The following is a 13,227-nucleotide window of genomic DNA, read 5'->3' as shown; positions in this document are numbered from 1 at the left end:
CGTGGAACTGACATTGAGCCTGCATGTGAGGCCATGTTTAATAAACAGCTAGTGGAAAATCAGAGGCAGGAGGGACAAGTCCCAGAGGAAAAATATGGGGGGGTTGTGGGGGGAAACAGAGGAAGGAAGACAAGAGGAGAGAGCACTTTGTAAAGACAGGAGACTTTTGGTTTCATTGTTGTCTTATTTTAAAATGCTAGTTGCATCCCCACTGAACAGATAAGATGCAGGCATGTAAGAAACAAGAGTAATTTTGCCACTTATAGTAGCATAAATTTCATGGTTACTGGAATTAAATCACTGGTTTATAATCTACCCCGATGAGAAGAAACATTGCTGAGAGGTCTAATGTCAGCCCACACCAAATGCCTCCAGTAAAGGAAGGGCTGTCCAGGGTAGTCACTAAGGAGAGGAAATACCTTTGGGGCTGAGCCAGGAAACCTTGCTGGAGAAGGGTGAATGCAAGAGATCTGGACTCCACTATAATCTCAATCACAACATAGTCATCAATATTTGTTGATTCCTTTCCGAATGCCAGGCATTTTATATACACAATCTCATTTAATTTTCATAGCAATCCCTCACCAAGTATTATTATCTTTATTTATAGATGGGGAATCTGAGGCATCTCACTGGCTGAGGACCACTTGAGGTCACAGAATAAAAATCATCTCAGCGAGGATCTGGACCTAGGAGCCTGGTTGCAGCTTGCAGGGCTCTTTGCCCCCGTGTTCAAGACAAGGGCCTGAGGAGACATAAAGCCTCCCCCACAAAGAGTTCTATTTTTAGATTTATATTCTAGTGATCACCATAAAGTAAAGGCTCACTGAGTCTTTGTGGAAACAACAGGGTCCTGTGTTTTCAGGTGACTTCAGGGACTCACAGAACTAGAAAGTGATGGGAGGGACAATAGACTTTCAGAAGCACGTGGGTTTCTCCCAGGAAGGGTTGATTTTTCTCTGTTAGGGTTTGAGACAATACAGGAGTAGCCCACCAATTTAAATTTTCCATGAAAACCTCCCCCACTTCCTAAGAGGCGTACCTTGGTTGTTGTTTCCAGAATGATTTCTTTGTGCAGTAGTTCAACCACCATCTTCACGTGGCCTTCTTTGGAGGCCAGGTGCAGGCCATTCAAGCCATTCTGTAAAGAGCAGAGAGGCCGTGTAAGTGTGGTTAGTGTCCAGATGTCCGGCCTGACACCCCTTCCCATGAAAAGCACACAGGGCCTGGCAGGAGGAACCGAGGGACCTGGGCGGTAGCAGCACAGGCGCAGAGCAGTCAGCAGGCCTCTCCTTCACAGCAGCTCGTCTGCGTGAGCACCAGCTGACAGGAGAGCAGGGGAAGAAAGGACGGATGCCAGCAAGGCCACCGCTTTCCAGAACCAAGCATGGGATGCTCCCCCTAAACCAATGTGTGACCTTGAAATTCAGATCTTGTCCAGGCTTTAGGCCTCACTTAATTAAAATGGTATAGTTTCAATCCCCGCTCCACCCCACCCCCAGCCGCCCTGATTAATTTTCACAGCAGTAACCAGTGAAGAGGCAATATCAGTGCATCCTAAATACTTGAAGGAAAATGATAAATTTTTTTTAAAAAACCATATGAGAAGTAAACACCACCAGTCACCCAGATTATAAGCTTTCCTCCACTGAAGAATCAGTACTAAATAGCCACTGGGCTACCTTGTCATTTCAAATGTGACTAAAAGCTGGCTGACAGTTAAGTTCAAGGGGAAAAAAAAAACAAATCAACAAACATTTTTTGCAGGTACACACATCAGTTGGCAAAGGCAGAGCTCTCTTTAGCCAATTAAAATTTCAACTGTCCGGCAAACTTCTATGATGCTCTGTAGAAGCGGTGAGTTCAAGTTCTACGCATCACTCTCACATGTCTTCTGGTTCTGGTACTTAGAGGTCTTTGAACTTTCCAGCAAAATCTGACTTCCAAGAGTGTTACTGAGAGCCACAAATAATTCTGACACATGACAGAATGAAATTTCAATTTCAGTGGATGAGACCATGGCTCCATGTAGAAAATTATTTTAATCAGTAAGCAGACTCCATCCCTTGCTTCTTTGCTTTGTTCCTCTCTTTCTCCTTCCCTACCCATAATTCTCCCCTCCTCCTTATTCTTTCTTCCTGCTCCTGCTGTGGTCAGCCAACATGCTCCTTTCCCTGGAGCCACGACAGCTCTGGCTAATAAAAAAGACCCTTGCCAGAAGACAGGAGGGTTTGGCTGCTAGTGTGTAAATTGAGGGGTCCCTGACTATCCCCAAACATCTCTGCAGCCCCAATATGGGTTTCTAAAATTCCCAGGGCACTGTTTTGGAGATAGTCCTCTTAAAATATAAATATTCTACTTTGGAGTGATAGTACATTAACCCATTAGCAGACTAGTCATATTGCTTTGCTAAAACCATCAGAAAAAAGTAACAAATACCTCCTAAAGTAATGAGACACAGCATAGGTACCTCATGATGGGAGAATGGAAAATGTATAAAACTCTCTTGATGATGGGGCCTTAGAGCCAATATAATGGGGGCTCTGTACATCAGAGAAAGCAGAGTGGGAACTTTACCTACTTTCTATTCAGATCAGGCCCCTCTGCACCCCCAAACATGCAGAGTCCAGGTGGCCAAGTCTTTGCCCTGTCGGGTTGTGTAAGAGGGTGGGGCCCCTTCACACAATATTTTCCCATGTAAATGCCTAAAAATCATCATTAAGTTTTTTCTCCTAAAGATTTTGAACACCATTAAATGTAGGGTCCAAAGCCATGTGGACTACTCACACCCCAGTGTGAATTTGTTTATCAGATAAAAGGGAAGTCAGAGTCAGTTTTGATAACAGAGAGCAAGAAAGTGATTGAAGGCAAGACAGCAGTCTGTTAGCAGAAATCTGGAGGGAAGGGAAGAGCAGTGAGTGGCAGTAAACCAGTTCCCCTCAAATCAGTTTGCAAAAATGCAAATTCACTGAAAAGCAATTTGTCAGTTGACAAGTTCTGGAAGCCTGGGGTCATTCCCTCCAGCTTTGCCATCTCAACTCTACCCTGGGGCAGGTCTGCACAGAAGCCCCCTCTCCCTCCCAGGCACTGCCATCTGCAATCTTCTCTTCAAACCCAGCAGGTTTGTCTGGGAGGTTCCAGGGCTGGGCACAGGCATCCTGGGATGATGTAGGGACTCGGGATGTTGCAGTGACAGGCTCTGCAGCAGCTGCAGTCGGCTCACTGCAGGGACTGGCAGTGGCAGTGGCCAGTGTCCCTGGTGCTGACTGCTGGGGTTTAGTTCTTGCTTGGGCAGCTACCACTTTCCATGAGCATGTCTTGGTCATGAATGCCTCAAAACTGGAATGTTTTTAGAAAGATGACACCTAATGTTTACGGCTAAGGGTCCAGGGTAGCTGTCCCTGTTTCAGAGCAAGTGATAAGATTTCAACACGGAGAGATACTAGATAGACCGCCCAGGGAATGCCAGAGTGAAAGGGGTATTAGAAAGCCTTGGAGCCAAGCAAACCAAGGGTCAGAGCAGTCAAACTGGCTAAGGTCACACAGACTTCCTAGGGCATAGCCATACATGACAGACTTGCATTTGCCTGGGGAAAAAGGGTTTTGTTTCTAGTATATTTCTTTCTTTCTTTTTTTAATGAAAAAGCCCTATTATTTTAATTTCAGATGTACAACATAATGGTGCAACATTTGTCTACATAGTGAAATGACTATTACTATAAGGCTATTCTCCACTTTTCCTCAGCGGCTTTTAAAAATACTGTAACATCACATTATTGACTATAGTCCCCATGCTGTACACCTCCTTGAAATATTCATTTTGTAATTTGAAGTTTGTGCATCTTAATCCCCTTCACCCATTTCCCCAGCCCCCAAACCTCTACTCCTCTGGTATACACCAGTCTGTTTTCTGTCTCTATGACTTCAGTTCAGTTAGTTAGCATTAATATCATGTTTCTTTTTTATCAGATGATGAAGGCACATTTTCCCTTTTTTGATTACCAGGAAGCTCTATAACAATAATCTGATCACCAGGATTTGATCCATTGCCTTGATCAATAGAACGTTCTTCATCTTCCCTACCTGCATCAATGCCTCCCTCCAAAGTTACACTCTTGGTAGAAGTTCATGCTCTTCGACATAATGAGACCATCAGAAGAGATCCTATGTCTAAAAATTTTACTGTGCTTCCATCCCAGATCTGTTTCCATGATCCCTTCTTTTTTATTTTTTCACTTTATTTTAATTTGCTTATTTCCAACATAGTCACCCTAAATTAGCTCCAAAGTCTTTTACTGTGGTGATCTGAATTCAATGCCCTCATCATAGCCACAGAACCAAGCCCCATTTGGCATCACTACTGACTGGTATTCAAAAAATCCCAGGAATTTAACACAGAACAAAATCACCCCTGGAACTTGACTATGACAAACACTGGTCTCAACTAAAGTCACCTCTGCTGAGTGTTTGCTTATCCAATTCAGCAAACATTTAATTGAGAACCTATTCTCAATTAGCCTGGCACTGTGCTAGAGATGAAAAAACATAAGCCCCACCCCTGAAAATCTCAATTTAGTAGAGGAAGCAGATGCTTAAAAAATAAAGGCAAAATCATGAAAAATGCCCCAAAAATGCATGTGTAAGACTAGAAGTAGCACAGAGAAGAAAGCAGTTGCCCCATCAAGGGAAAGCTCCACAGAAGTCTTTTCAAGATAGCCTGCACACATCAGGGCTACAAGTTCATTAATGAGAAGAAGGTGAAAAGCTATGTCTGAGCTTAAATCCTAAACCCAGAAATTAACATTTTAGAAACCATGCTCCCAGCTGCTCGCATCAAGTGCTCTTCTCTTCCTTTCATGCAGCATCTGAATTCCAGGAATGCACAAAATCCAGACCCACAACAGCAAGTCTCCCCCAGCAACTGGCCTGGGCAAGTGGTTGACTGGTCAACAGTTATAACTGGTCACTGCAGTGGTGGATGTTGCTGAGTGCCTGCAAACCAATTTACTGCAATACACACTATGGAACATGTACAATTGTTTTAGTCAATGCATAACTCGTCTATATAGGAAACCAGTTCCAATTTTCAAAAGAGTATTTCATGGATAAATACTATAAATACTTCCCCCCCCCATAAACAGATGTTTTTATTGCTCAAATAAGAAGGGGAGAAGAGCACAAGCTTGTTCTTTGGTATAACTAAAGAGAGATGAACTAGAATCTACCACCCCTTCAAAGCTTGGAATCATGTGTTTTAGTTAAGTTTAAGTTGTTTGCTTAAAGTAGGTAGGCTGCTGAGTCTTGCCTTGTATCCTTTCATCTTCACAGCTGTTCCTCTTGACACTGAATAACACAGAGACTGGGGAGGGGATTTCAAACATTTCTTCCCCCCAAAAGTGGGCATAGAGCATAAGGAATAAGGAGGTGGAGGAATATGCAAACAAATGCCTCACTTAAATTCGAGGCCTGAGAGCAAACCAATAAGCACTTGTGGCATTTTTTTTTTTCAACCATACACCTTTCTCAGAGGAAAACACCAAATTGCTAGATTATTCTTTCTAGAGGCACCTCCTTTTGGGTCTCCAATTACATGTTAGACACGTTGATATTATCCCACCATTTTTGGTTGATCTGTCCTGGTTTTTGTCCCCCTCTTGTGTTTCAATTCTGATCATTTCTATTGATTTAGCTTCAAGATCTTAATTCTTTCCTTAGCTGTATCCAGTCTACTGATGAGCCTATTGAAGAAGTTATTTATTGCCAAGAAGGTGGTTTTTATTCTAGCATTTCATTGGAATTCTTTTTATGATTTATGTCTCTCTGCTGACATTCCCTATCTGTTTCAAAATATTGTTCACTTTTCCTATTAGATCCCTTAATATATTAATCATAATTATTTTTAAATCCATCTGATAGTTTTAATACATAGGTGACCTCCGAGTCCAGTTTTATTGATTGCTTTGTCCCTTGACAAGGATCTGTATTTTCTTATTTGTGTATGTGTTGTATTTTTAATTGAATGCTAGATGTTATGTATACAAGAGCAGTAACAACTGAAGCAGCAATATTTATACCTGGAAATGCCCCTGTGAGTTGTTAACATGGGGCTTGGGAGGGCCAGGCTCTGAGTCACTCTTGTTAGAAGTTGACCTAGTTTGGATTTTATTGTTACCTTCAAATATCTGTAGGGATAGGCTGTTATTGTCTTAAGCTTAGAGTAGAAGTTGGGGTACCAGAGAGTTTTTCTGTGTTCCTGATCTCCACTGGGCTTTTAGCCAACCCTGCATGCCTAAGCGGCCTCCAATGGAGTCTCTTCCTCCGTGTTCTTGTCCTTCCCCAGAAGTAGTACGCTCTTTCTTGCCACAAGATGCTGAGTGGGTTGGAGCACACAAATTCTCTTTCGTCCTCGCCCAGCTTCAGTATTAGGTACCAGGACCTTAAAAATGGGTTTTTAATTGGGCCTCCCTGGTGGCTTGAAGAGTTGGGACGCAACCTATGAAGCTATCAGTAGCCCCTGCAGCACGAGTTTGATCCCCAGCTGGCCAGGGAGCAACCCACACGGCGCAGCAGACCTCTCTTGACTTGCCCGCTGCTTCCCTCAGCAGTGTATTTCAGTCAATTGGCCTGTTCTGCTCCCCACTCTGTCTCTGGTGAATCCTCTTACTCCACACCTCTGGCCTGTACCCCAGTGCTTGTATGCATAAATAAATCAATCTTTAAAAAAATGGGTTTTTAATTAATTAATTAAAACATTCCTTCCCCTCTTCTCTCTGGCAACAAAGCCTGCATATCTCAATAGCTGGTCTTGGGTATTGAGTTTCTTGCTCCCCCTCCAATAATAGCAGAACTCTGCTTATTACTGGTGTAGGATCCTGGGCCAATATAGTGACCTGCCCTGCCCCAGAGTATGTGGTTTTTCCTTTTCTCCTGAAGCAGCTTTGAACCTTTGTATCCTGGAGCAGGAATATTTCCTCCACCTCCCCAGGGGTGGGAGTAGTTTTGTTTCTATTCCTACCCATGGAGAATGGATTGTTGCCTGTGGTCTAAAGGCAAGAGGGCTTGTCTTTGCTTCACATTCAGTAAGAGTCCGGAGAAGCAGTCAAAGCTTTATCCATTCCTCCCCTTTACCCCTGCCTTCACAGCCACCAAGCACCTCCTGCACTCCTCTGCCACTGAAGGAGCTCTCTCTGCTCTGGTTTGTCCCAGAATTTCTCATGACCATCTGTAGGAGGCCTGTGAGAAAAGCTCGTTTCAGACACATTGGCCCATGCTGACCTCCAAGACTTATGATTTTGGCTTTTATGGCAGCCCCCTCTGCCTCCTGTACTCTGCCAAAGCTAAAACAATCACCCCTTGACAAGGCTTATTCCTCTTTGGAGTTCAGTTAACTTGGTTACCTTGCTACCTCAACCCTTTGATGGATTCAGGAAAAATTATGATTTTGCACATTATCCAGCCTTTTCTCATTGTTAGGGCCACTGTGAGGGTTGGGGGGAGGAGAGGTTCTTTGGAACTTTCTACACTTTACATACTCCCTATACTGGGCCTCTGAGACCACCTAGCCCCATTCTATCCCCTTCCACATAGTCCTATCAGGCTAGACAACCATTTTTAGGTTCATTTTTGCAAAAATATTCATGCCAAGCCCACACACCTGGAGTTTTTCAGTTGCCATTGCTCTTTTTCAGGTAAAATGTCAATTTAGAGGATTCTTCTGAGAAGCAATCTGTCCAATGGGAGGGAAAGGAGATCTCAGCCAGGCTGTTTCTTTTAACATTTTTAAGAAGAAGAAGGAAAAAAGTAACATTCAGCCTGAATGATTTAATTTGGAGTATTTTCTTGCACCAACTGTGAGAAATTCCATTGGCAAAATACACAATTCCAGACATTTGTTCTCAGTAAATTATTCCTCTGTTTAGCATCTCTGATTGCCCCATTACGCTAATTGATTTCTAAATGTACAAATACAGTAGACATATTACAGGAAATTTAACTCTTATCCTGTCCAGAGTAGAGGCCCGCTTCCAATAGGAAGACCATGGTATCTTGGGCGCTTCTCTCTCTTTGAAAACCGCAAGAACATCTCATAAGCTGGTGCTAATAACCTTGTGAGACACACAGCTCCTGCTCCTTTTCTGACCAATGTTTATTTGCCCACAAACATGGCAAACCTTTACCTCTTTGGAGCAACCAGCCTCAGGCAGTGTCCTGAGGACCTGGAGGCAACCTGCCCCTCCCATCCCACATGTCCTAGATTACTTTTTTAAGGTGCCATCCCTTTTCTCTGAGTTAAGAAGTGTGCCTCCAGAGGACTTCCGCTAATGTGCTAATGTGGTGACCAGCAAGCATGACCTTGTTATTCATAAAGTACTGCCACGATTTCGGTTCATCTTACCAGATGAGTTTACCGCCACCTAGCCAGACCCAGAGGTAATGGAGCACTAACCACAGGCAAGTTTTGATGGGAAAAGAAAGGGCCAAAGTCCTGGGAAGAAGAAGCCAAAAGCACTGGCAGGAAAGTCAAGAATTCTGAGGACTCCCAGAGTGGGCAAAAAGAGAGTAAGGAGAGGAACTGCTCGGTCACTTTGCCTCGGGGCAACACTCCAGTCTACTCATGTGTCCAGTAAAGAACTGCAGATCCTGCCCCTAAGAAAGACAGTAATGTATACACATATCAGGTTTCCACACACCAGGAAATCACACACCCAGGTTTCCACCTTTCACATGCCACTTTCCTAGTCAGTCTGAATTCTCATTAGATCTGTCCAGAGCAGCAATGTGTTATTCTCTCTATTACAGATCTTTCACTCCCCAAGTAACAACCAGCCTGTATATTTGTGGTCTTTAGTTTTGCTCTATTATTGGTCCCCATTTGTGGAACAAGATCACTGATCTATATTTGCAGGTCTGCAGCCCTGAAACAGAGCAGGAAATAAGAAGTTAAATGGGGCTTAGGGAGAGAAAAAAAAGGTTGAAATGGTTGCCATTCCTAGTACAAATCCTGAAACTTATGGGAGAGAAATAATGAGGGAAGGGGTTAAAACAGAGGCTATGGAAACCAAAGGCAGAGGAGAGAATGATCAAACAAGGAAAGATCTATGCATTTAAATATATGTATTTATATATATTTAATAGGCAGAAATATATATGTATATGTATATCTGTAGATAGGTATAGAAATAGCTACAGGTGTATACACACAAACACACCCGTGTGTGACCCTCACTCTGGGCTGACTGGACGAGGGACTGAAGTCAGCAGCTTGCCAAAAAACTACTAGAGTAATATAAAACTTGATTCCCTTCCCCAAATTGCCTGTATTGAATTTTCAGCCAAAACAGAAATGAAGTCAAAAGCGAATGGGAGTTTTCCCATTTTCCCTTCCTGTCCTGTTCCCTCTCCTCCCCTCCCAGCTCAGAGATATTGGCATCAGTAGAAGCGGGGCAAAGAATTGAAAGGGTGTTCATCAGAGGCCGTGGGTGCACTGTGTCTGGTGCGTGAGAATCAGGAGGGGCTGCTGGAGTGGCTGGGAGATTGTTACAGGGAGCAAGTCAGTCAGTATGTGGAGAGGATGGAGATCGTTGGGAGTCAGGTTTCTCACTGCCTGAAGGAACTTGCAAACGTGGAAAGAGAAACACCTAGAGGGAACCCTGAGGTGTTAGACTGGAATTGGAAGTATTGACGTGATGTCATGTTTTAAGTACATGCATTTATATATATTTAATAGGGAGATAGAAATACATATATATATGTAGATAGGTATAGAAATAGCTATAGACGTATACACACAAAAACACCCATGACAACCACTAGCAATGGCCACAGTGAGTAACCATCCTCTACCAAAAGCAATCATGGATCCTTAAAGAAATGACTGAAAATGACTGATCAAGGCTGTGCAGGGAAAATATAGCTTTGTCAGACAACTCATGCCAGAAAGTAGGGACATGCTCACAGAACAAAGAAGTCAATTTATTGAAAGGACTCTTATTGGTCTTATGAATATCAAAATAAATCATGAGAGTATCAGATTATAACCCATCAAATAAAATAGGAATCCATGAATCTGAACCGATACAAATAATGAAGGAACTAAACATGCAGGAAAGAAGGAAAAGCTTATCCTTCAATAGGATGTCAGTTATTAAATGTAGAAAAAATGATGGAGATGGAGGATCACTCTTTGGAACCAGAGTGGTGGTTGGTATAAGCAGGAGTCAGCAGTGTGTACTAAGGCTGGTGGCCAGAAATTGGATGAGGAATAGGTTATTGGCACCAGCAAAATGCTGATTGACTACAAAGAGAAAAAAAATCAATGATTTCACAGTAGAAGAACCTGGCAGACATCAACTTCATGAGATGATCAAGGTTAAGATCATCAGGGGTGGGAAGAGAGCATCGAGTTTGGTGGAATTCCTGCCAAGAAGGCACTGCCTTAGCCTGGTGGTAAGGAAACACCCGACAGACACAGCTGAGGTTCCCACTAAGGAATGGAAGATTGTCAAAAGCATGAGAGACAGGCAAAGATAGAGGAACCAGTGCAGGTGTACAGAGACTGAGGAGACACTCAGTGTGTGCTCCTGGAGTGATTCCTACAACAGAGAAAGGGAGGGGCAGGGAGAACAATTCCTCATTGTTGGGATAATTGGCAAAATTTCCATGGGGTCTATGGTTGGTTGTGTTGCCTCGAGGTTGACTTTCTGATTGGCTCCTCTTTTTGGGACGTGCCCACTGGAACATTTAGGAGTGGTGGGGAATTATGACATGTATGTTGGAGATAAATAGCTGGATACGTAGATAGGAAGAGCAACTGCAGCAAAATGATAATAGAGAATTTGGGAGAGGGAGATGTGGGAATTCTGTGTACTGTTCTTGTAACACTTTCTATAGGTTTGAAACTACTTGAGTATATTAAAAAAGAAAGTGGGAAGTAGGAAGGAGTGGTGGTGGACTATTGGAAGAGGCTGTTGGAGGAGGGAAGCAGAGCTAGGGATAGAGAGTAGGTGGTCTCTTAGGGTGCTTACATGTTGAGGACTCAGCCAACGTGAAGAGCTGAGCAGACATCCCTCCTGTTTCAAAGGATCTGAGAGGTGCTTTACCAGAGTAGGAAGTTGATTCCAGAATAGACAACCTGGAATGCCATCAAACCATGATGAGAGAGCAGCCCACAGCCCCTCGTGGGACCCAAGGGATGGGGAAGCCCCTGCTAGAGGACAGGCATCCCTTCCATCAGCCACCCCACCCACCTTTCTGATCAGATGTCACATGGCTCCCCAGAGATGACTTGGTGGGGAAAGCCTGCTAAAAATATATAATCCTGGAATCTCATGAATCAGAATCCATTTAGAGCTGAAGCAATTGCCATAACCCTGGCAGAGAACCACACCTTATATCCTGTGCCAACCTGTCTCTTGTCTGGGAACAACGAAGGTAGAATAAAAGCAAAAACAGAGGAGAGTGCAAACTCAAAAAGGAGGTGAAGATGGAAAGGAACAGACCAGCTCCAGGCACTTTTACTGCCTTGCTTTATTACAATCTAAATTTAGCTCTCCTACCCAGGTAGCTCTTAGGATCCATAGTTTACTAGATATTCATGAGGTGGAAAAACACTCTAATCCTTTTCATTATCTTTATATATAAAAAAAGAAACCCACAATGATTTTGGAGCTCTAAAAGGAGATGAATCAAGCCTGGATCAGCTTCTCCCTGCTCTGCTACAGAACGCTGAGCCTCCACCCTGCGCTCTGAGAACCCTGTGCTGCTCAGTGGCAGATCAGCTGCAGAGGCTGGAGGGCCCTTGGGGAGAGTGGAGGAGGAAGTGTGAGCTCAAGTTAATGAGAGAATGGGACTCTGAAATTCAGCTCAGCAGCTAAGAATATCTCCTATGGACTAGAAAGAGTTTCTGTGCCCGGGAACTTGGCATTCTTTTAAAGAAAGAAAAAGAACCAGACCCTCAGAAGAAGGGTCACAGTTTTAGTGGAAAGAGCACTGATAAGGAGCTGAGGACTCGAAACTGTCTAGATGGTTCATTTCACCTCCCAGTGTCACCATCTCCATCTTCCTCTTGATTCCACAATTTTGAGAATAAAACAATGTAACAGCTGTCAGAAAACAGGTAAGGTAGGCAGGTAGAGATGCCTAGAAAAAGTTATGGCATGATTCACACCAACCACTGACCTTGATTTGGGGCACTGGAGCAGAGTGGGAGACTTAGGGAAGACTTTATTTAATAGAAATATTTAAACAACTAGCATGTATTCGTTTTATTATTAACAATCATTAAACAATTAAATTTAAGTACACGGCTGTCAGAAAAAACAACAAGCTTTTATCAAATAATTCTCAATCAACGGTGAACAATCACAGGCAAATTCACATGCCCACTCTATTTTCCATTCAGAAAGAATGGGATTTGCATTGAGCATTTCCTCTATTAACCAGGAGCAAATCTTCCTGCAAGGCTGAGATCAAATTTCATTTTTCTTAATGACTTTATCCTCCTCTCTTCACATACCATATCCTTCTGCATGCCCCCAAAGAAAATAATCCTCTCAACCATGTTCCCTGGGTAGTCGGTAACTCTATAAAGGCCCCATCACATGCAGTTGCTTTTGTCCACTCTTGTCTGTGTCTCTCAAAATAGGCTTTGTGAGGTCCTGTGTTGTCCTCATCTTTGTAATCCAAGATCCTAACACAGGGCCCTGCATATAGTGTATGCTAGTTAGTGTTTGCAGACTCGAACGCACGTTCATGCAACCCGAGAAACAGGTCATCTTTTTCCTTTGATGCTCAAACCAAGAATATCACTCCTGGTCTTCGTAGTATCACTCCTGGTCTTCGTAGTATAGATTCCCAGCAATGAAACCATATAATGAAGTTTGGAGGGGGACTGTCCTTATAATGGGTTCCAGATCATTCTGATGATGCTTTGCCCGGGTTTCTAGATCCTAGTTTCTAGGATCCTAGAGCTGTCCCTGTTGTTGCTACAAAGACTGTTACATCTTTATGTAACTAAATTGATCAATTAACTCTTTCCTCACCAAGAATGGAGGGAAATGAGACCAGTACAGGGAAGGCTGCCCTGAGGAGGAACAGGTTCGGCTGGGCAGTCTCAAATTCAACTGTGAGTCTAACCAGTCGCATCTGTCAGCCTCTCACCATCTACCTTTCTAGGATGACGTGAACATTCAAAGTGGCCATGCCTGCGGGAAAGCAGAGACACCCTAG

The 13,227-nt window shown here is 43.4% G+C and overlaps 1 protein-coding gene across 3 annotated transcripts in view; it reads right to left on the bottom strand.

The window, feature by feature from the left end:
- The window catches only part of ANK1 (ankyrin 1), a gene marked incomplete at both ends in the record, with an annotated part of 212,277 nt that overhangs the window by 72,105 nt on the left and 126,945 nt on the right, over window positions 1-13,227 (bottom strand). For all 3 annotated transcript variants that reach the window (XM_084231770.1, XM_084231771.1, XM_084231769.1), the window contains one exon: window positions 1,043-1,141. In XM_084231770.1, coding sequence (XP_084087896.1) covers window positions 1,043-1,141 — 99 coding nt within the window. The remainder of the gene's footprint in view (window positions 1-1,042; window positions 1,142-13,227) is intronic.

The sequence above is a fragment of the Talpa europaea genome (genome assembly GCF_964194135.1).
Source record: "Talpa europaea genome assembly, chromosome: 4".
In the NCBI taxonomy this organism is placed as follows: domain Eukaryota; kingdom Metazoa; phylum Chordata; class Mammalia; order Eulipotyphla; family Talpidae; genus Talpa; species Talpa europaea.
The sequence above is the reverse complement of the archived record's forward strand: the minus strand, read 5'-3'. Positions and strand labels throughout refer to the sequence as shown.